Source organism: Daktulosphaira vitifoliae, unplaced genomic scaffold (genome assembly GCF_025091365.1).
Source record: "Daktulosphaira vitifoliae isolate Bord-2020 unplaced genomic scaffold, ASM2509136v1 Scaffold_617, whole genome shotgun sequence".
NCBI classification, from domain to species: domain Eukaryota; kingdom Metazoa; phylum Arthropoda; class Insecta; order Hemiptera; family Phylloxeridae; genus Daktulosphaira; species Daktulosphaira vitifoliae.
Window position 1 is genome coordinate 1 of NW_026100180.1, and position 6,284 is coordinate 6,284.

Sequence of the window (6,284 nt, forward strand, 5' to 3'; positions counted from 1 at the left end):
CGTTTACGAGGAACGAGGGATTTTTTTTCAATTTTTGAGGGTAATGTCTTCAACTAGATACGATTTGTGATCTTTTGACATTTTTTTCATCAAAATCGGTTCAGTGAGAACTGAGATTGAGCGTATAAAAAAAAACACATCATAGTAAAATTAATACCTTCTCAGCTTCGCATCGAAGCTAAAAACACATCATAGTAAAATTAATACCTTCTCAGCTTCGCATCGAAGCTAAAAAAAAAATTTGTTAAAATAGCATATTTTTGAATATGGTAGCCATTTGCGCATAGAAGATAGGTCGTCGGGACAAATTTTTTTTTTTCATTTTATAGTACATAAAATAAGCTTTAATTTGATATATGTTTAAAGGACGCAGTATTTCCGGAACATTTTCAAAAATTAAGTTGAAAAAGTTAGTTTTTGTAAAAAAGTTGCTATTTTAAATCCCCCCTGTGAGCAGAATAAGTGTTAGATTTTCAAAAAAAAATGATATCAAATGAAAGAAAATTACCTAAGGTTTCAATATAAAGAAATATTATTTTGATTAGTTAATATTTGAAAAAGTTATGGCAGTTTTAAGTACAAAAAACATCGTTATAAAAGGTGATTTTTATCGCAAATATTACATTTTTTTTATAATTTCGACAGCCATTTGCACATAGAAGATAAGGTGTCGGGACAAATTTTTTTTTTTCATTTTATAGTACATAAAATAAGCTTTAATTTGATATATGTTTAAAGGACGCAGTATTTCCGGAACATTTTCAAAAATTAAGTTGAAAAAGTTAGTTTTTGTAAAAAAGTTTGCTATTTTAAATTACCCTGCGAGCAGAATATGTGTTAGATTTTCAAAAAAAAATGATATCAAATGAAAGGAAATTACCTAAGGTTTCAATATAAAGAAATATTATTTTGATTAGTTAATATTTGAAAAAGTTATGGCAGTTTTAAGTACAAAAAACATCGTTATAAAAGGTGATTTTTATCGCAAATATTACATTTTTTTTATAATTTCGACTGCCATTTGCACATAGAAGATAAGGTGTCGGGACAAATTTTTTTTTTTCATTTTATAGTACATAAAAAAAGCTTTANTAAAGATGTCGGGACAAATTTTTTTTTTTTTATTTTATAGTACATGAAATAAGCTATAATTTGATATATGTTTAAAGGACGCAGTATTTCCGGAACATTTTCAAAAATTAAGTTGAAAAAGTTAGTTTTTGTTAAAAAGTTGCTATTTTAAATCCCCCCCCATGAGCAGGTTAAGTGTTAGATTTTCAAAAAAATGATATCAAATGAAAGGGAAATATCTAAGGTTTCAATATAAAAAAATCTTATTTTGATATGTTAATATTTGAAAAAGTTATGGGAGTTTTCCCCCAGGAAATCCCCCAAAAAATTACAAATTTAAAAATCGCTAATTTTCGATATTTTTTAAATTTTTTTTACTTAAAATTGCCATAACTTTTTTAAAAATGACCGAATCAATATAATTTTTTATTTATAGATACCTTAGATAATTACCTATCATTTTATATATTTTTGTGAACATTTGACCCTTTAACAGCCCAAAGGATGGGGTTTCAAAATGGTAACTTTTTTNATAACAGCCTACAGGATGGGGTTTCAAAATGGTAACTTTTTTCACAAAAATTAACTTTTTCAACTTAACTTTTGAAAATGTTCCGGAAAGACTGACAATTTTATATATACCTTAAATTAAAGCTAATGTAATATACTTTAATTTGAAAAAAAAAAATTTGACCTCTGGACTTGTCTTCATGGTGAAAATGACTACCGTATGCAAAAATATGCTATTTTTGTGAAAAAATTCTTGATATTATATTTTACATTTTTTAACATTATGTTGCTATAACTTTTTAAAAAATGCATGANATAAATAGCTTAAATTAAAGTTTATGTAATATACTTTCTTTTGTAAAAAAACTGAGGGACTTGGACTTATGTTTTAAGCTTAATGAATTTTAAAGTTGAAAAATAAAGAACTAGTTTTTTTCAAAAATAACGAATTTTAAATGTATTTTAAATGTAAAACTTCATTGTTACAGAATTACTTTTTTAATTATAAACAAATCAATAATCAGTTTAAAATTCAGGTTGTTAAGGGGAGCACCCTCTACGAATGTTTGAACTTTTTACATTATTTTAAAATAACTACTGACTCTTGTTTGTTAATTATTTATAAATAAGAACAAATTTTATACATAAATAAATTATAAATATGGGGTGTTTGAGGTGGGGACTCTCTTTCCCCTACAAAATATTTTAATTTTTTTCTGATATAAATTTTTGTTTTAACTGCTGACCAGTGCTCGAATTGGGGGGGTGCGCAGGGGGACTGAGCTCCCCTACTTTTTTTTCCCATTTCGAGCACTGCTGCTGACTAAATAAGTTGTCATTATTTTTATACTTAAAAAATCATACTTTTAATCAGGATATTCTTGTAGAAATACGAGTTTATGTTACTTTTTGCAATAATCTAATTTAAGCTNTTGTTCCTTTTTGCAATAATCTAATTTAAGCTAAAAAATTTAACACTTTCTCCTGATTTGTATCGAAGCGTTCTTTATGATAATGGTTTTTAATCACTGTCAGCTATAATTATGTCCCATCACTTCTATACCCAGACAAGACTTTACACCGACCCCCTGTGCTACAGTTTTTTATTTCTTTCATGGTCCTTTAACATGAAATAAACTAGTAAATATAATTTACTTATTGTTAGCGCGAGTCACACTATAGTATGGTCTTTTATCTTTGTTTGCCTGGTCAGCAATGTGTCTTTTAGTATTAAGTCTAATCAGTGTACGTTCCACCGCTGAACCATCAGCGACGCGCTCCAATATTAATCAAGGTTACATTTGTATTTAAATATTTTCATGTAAGTTTTAATTATAAATAAAATTAAGGAACAAATATTTTNTTTTTGCAATAATCTAATTTAAGCTAAAAAATTTAACACTTTCTCCTGATTTGTATCGAAGCGTTCTTTATGATAATGGTTTTTAATCACTGTCAGCTATAATTATGTCCCATCACTTCTATACCCAGACAAGACTTTACACCGACCTCCTGTGCTACAGTTTTTTATTTCTTTCATGGTCCTTTAACATGAAATAAACTAGTAAATATAATTTACTTATAATTATTTTATAGATTTTTCCAAATGATATCGCAAATTTTTCTCATAAGCAGTTGAACGATTTTGAAAAATATGAAGTAATTGAACATTATTGGGTACTTGATATCAACTTCAAGTTTCCGACTTGTGGCAAACGAAATTTAAAATTTCAGCATTCTTGGTTGCGCTTATTTGCATGGTTGGTGTATTCTGCTGCAGAAGACGGAGCTTACTGCCGTTATTGTGTCTCATTTGGATCAAATTTTGTTGGAAAAGGGAGTCATCAGAGCTCAAATAAGTTAGTGCAGACTGCGTTTCAAGAATGGAAGAAAGCGCTCGAAAAATTCAAAGAACACCAAACAAAAAAATATCACCTTGATGCCATGGAGGATGGACAAAATTTTAAAATGATTTACGAAAACCGGAAATGTGATGTGATCAGCGAAATTGACAAAGGACGGAAAATACAGCAACTCGAAAACAGGAAAAAGTTAATTCCGATCATCCGAGCAGTTTTGCTGTGTGGTAGGCAGGGATTAGCAATAAGGGGTCATCGAGATCAAGGACCTTTATCATTAAAAATGCCACAAGAAAACGACGGAAATTTCAGAGCGTTACTTCGTTATTCCCTAAACAGCGGTGATCAGGTTTTGGCCAATCATTTGAATACTGCGGGTGCAAATTCAATGTATTTAAGTTATCGCATTCAAAATGAAATAATTGATGCAGCAGGGAAACAAATAACGACAAATATTGTGCAACGTGTAAACAAATCTGGATATTTTTCTGTCATTGCTGACGAAAGTACAGATGTGAGTGGCATTGAACAGTTTTCAATATGCGCTCGATTTGTTGATAAAATTGACGATGATTATATTATTCGAGAAGACTTTTTGTGTTTTATTCCTGTTGAGGACGTTACCGGAAAGGGGCTTGCGAATACGCTGTTGACCAAGATGAAGTACATTGGCATAAACCTGGTTAATATGAGAGGACAAGGTATGTGTAAATAATTATTAAGTTATACTTTTATATGTATAAGGTTATATTTTAAATTTTAAAAAATTTTTAGGCTATGATGGAGCGCGAGCAATGAGCGGAAAATTCAACGGATGTGCTGCCAAAGTTCGAGAATTATATCCAGAAGCTATTTACGTCCACTGCGCTAATCATAATTTGAATTTAGCCATTACACACGCGTGTAAAATACCAGCCATCCGAAATTGCATTGGTACAATTAAAGAGGTTGTAAATTTATTTCGCCTATCTAATAAGGCAGGTCTAGTTTTGAAAAACAAAATTCAACAGTCTTGCCCAAATGCAAAACAAACGTGTCTTCTTAAATTCTGCGAAACGCGATGGGTTGAACATTTGGATTCACTCAGTTTGTTTAACGATGTATATGAACATATCTGCTCATCGTTAGAGTACATGGATGAAAATAATTTGATAACTGACGGAGTTAAACCTCATGCCCTGCTTACATCGATACAAACACCACAATTTATTATAGCTTTAAAAGTAGTGAAGCCAATATTCAGCATTATGAAAAATCTCAGTGTTTTTTTACAAAAGGAAGATTGTGATCTTAGCAATTGCATTGATTATGCAAACCTCGTGTATGATGAAATCAATGCGATGCGTTGTGATTCGGAATTGAAATTCAAAGATTTGTTTTTAGAAGCAAAAGAAATGGCGGACAAAATGGATATTAATTTAGTACCTCCGCGTAATGTTGGAGTACAGAAGAATCGAGACAATTACGAAGGAGGTTTTGAGGGGCATATTTCCGTCAGTCCATATTTCTTCTTTTTTTGAACCACTTATCAATGCAGTTAAAAATAAGATTTTTTGAACACCGGGAACTACTTTCAAAAATTCAAAATATTCTTCCTACTAAGTGTTCTGAGCTGAATACAAAAGAAATCAGTGGAACAGTAAGTATTTTTGTAAAAGAATAGCCAAATGATATCAAGGGATCTACTGATAATTTGATAGCTGAGCTGACCATGTGGCGCAGGTAACAATTTATCTATTATGAATAAAAGTATTTTTTTAAATCTTTATTAAAACATAAAATGCGTTGTTGTTTTAGGCATAGTTTAAAAATTACAAAAGATAANAAAAATTTCAAAAGATAAATGGCCGAAAACATTTATAAATGCTCTAAACCATTGCGATTCTACATTATATCCAACAATACATAGATTTTTACAAGTTGGTGCGACTTTACCGGTTTCAGCGGCTACCAGTGAACGGTCTTTTTCTTGTCTTCGAAGATTAAAAACATATTTGAGAAACAAGACGGGTGAAGATCGATTAAATGGTTTGATGCTCTTAAACATTTACAGAGACGTGGAGGTGACGTGCGAAGAGATAATTAATACAATGGCTAAAGTGCCACGTCGCTTAGATATAATTTTATAGAAAAAATTTCAATAATTAAATATTTTTGAATGTATTATATTTATGAACATTTTGCATTTTTTTTCAAAAACCCCTCCCGAAATTTTTTCCTGCGTTCGCCCCTGCTATCTAAAGATTTGCATGAAATGTTTTTTTTTTTTATAGTGATTTTAATCACTGTCAGATATCATCATACTTGATCCAACAATGGGACGTCACCACTGTGCCGCGACCCCCCTGTACTGGGTTTTTTTTTAATGTCAATTTCAAAAGTTAAGCTAAAATTTATGGTAATAAATGAATTTTTTGGCTACGATGCGATGCTGAGAAGGTTTCAATTTTCCCATGATGTGTTTTTTTTTCTTTCAACAATACGTCAAAAGATCACAAATCGTATCTAGTTGAAGACATTACCTTCAAAAATTGAAAAAATTTCTCTTATTCCCCGTAAATGGGGGAAATCTCAAAAAAAATTACAAATTTAAAAATCGCTAACTTTTTCAATTTTTTTTACTTAATACTGCCATAACTTTTTCAAAATTCAATATAATTTTTTTTTATAGATACATTATGTCCTTACCTATCATTTTGTATATATATTTTTATATATCTGACCCTTAACCTGCCAACTTTATTCACAAAAAATTAACTTTTTCAACTTAATTACATATTCTGAAAACTTATAAAATTCTCTATAATATAATATCAAATGCTAAGTTGATANGAAAACTTATAA

At 29.9% G+C, this 6,284-nt stretch overlaps 1 protein-coding gene and 1 pseudogene across 1 annotated transcript; both read left to right on the forward strand.

The window, feature by feature from the left end:
- The first annotated feature begins 2,796 nt into the window (after positions 1-2,796).
- LOC126909586 (zinc finger MYM-type protein 1-like) lies at positions 2,797-4,536 on the forward strand. The gene is made up of 4 exons (XM_050692022.1): positions 2,797-2,826; positions 3,178-4,141; positions 4,215-4,462; positions 4,528-4,536. Exons 1-4 carry the CDS (start codon positions 2,797-2,799, stop codon positions 4,534-4,536), a joined length of 1,251 nt encoding a protein of 416 aa, XP_050547979.1.
- On the forward strand, positions 4,519-5,569 carry LOC126909585 (zinc finger MYM-type protein 1-like; annotated as a pseudogene).
- The last annotated feature ends 715 nt before the right edge of the window (positions 5,570-6,284 follow it).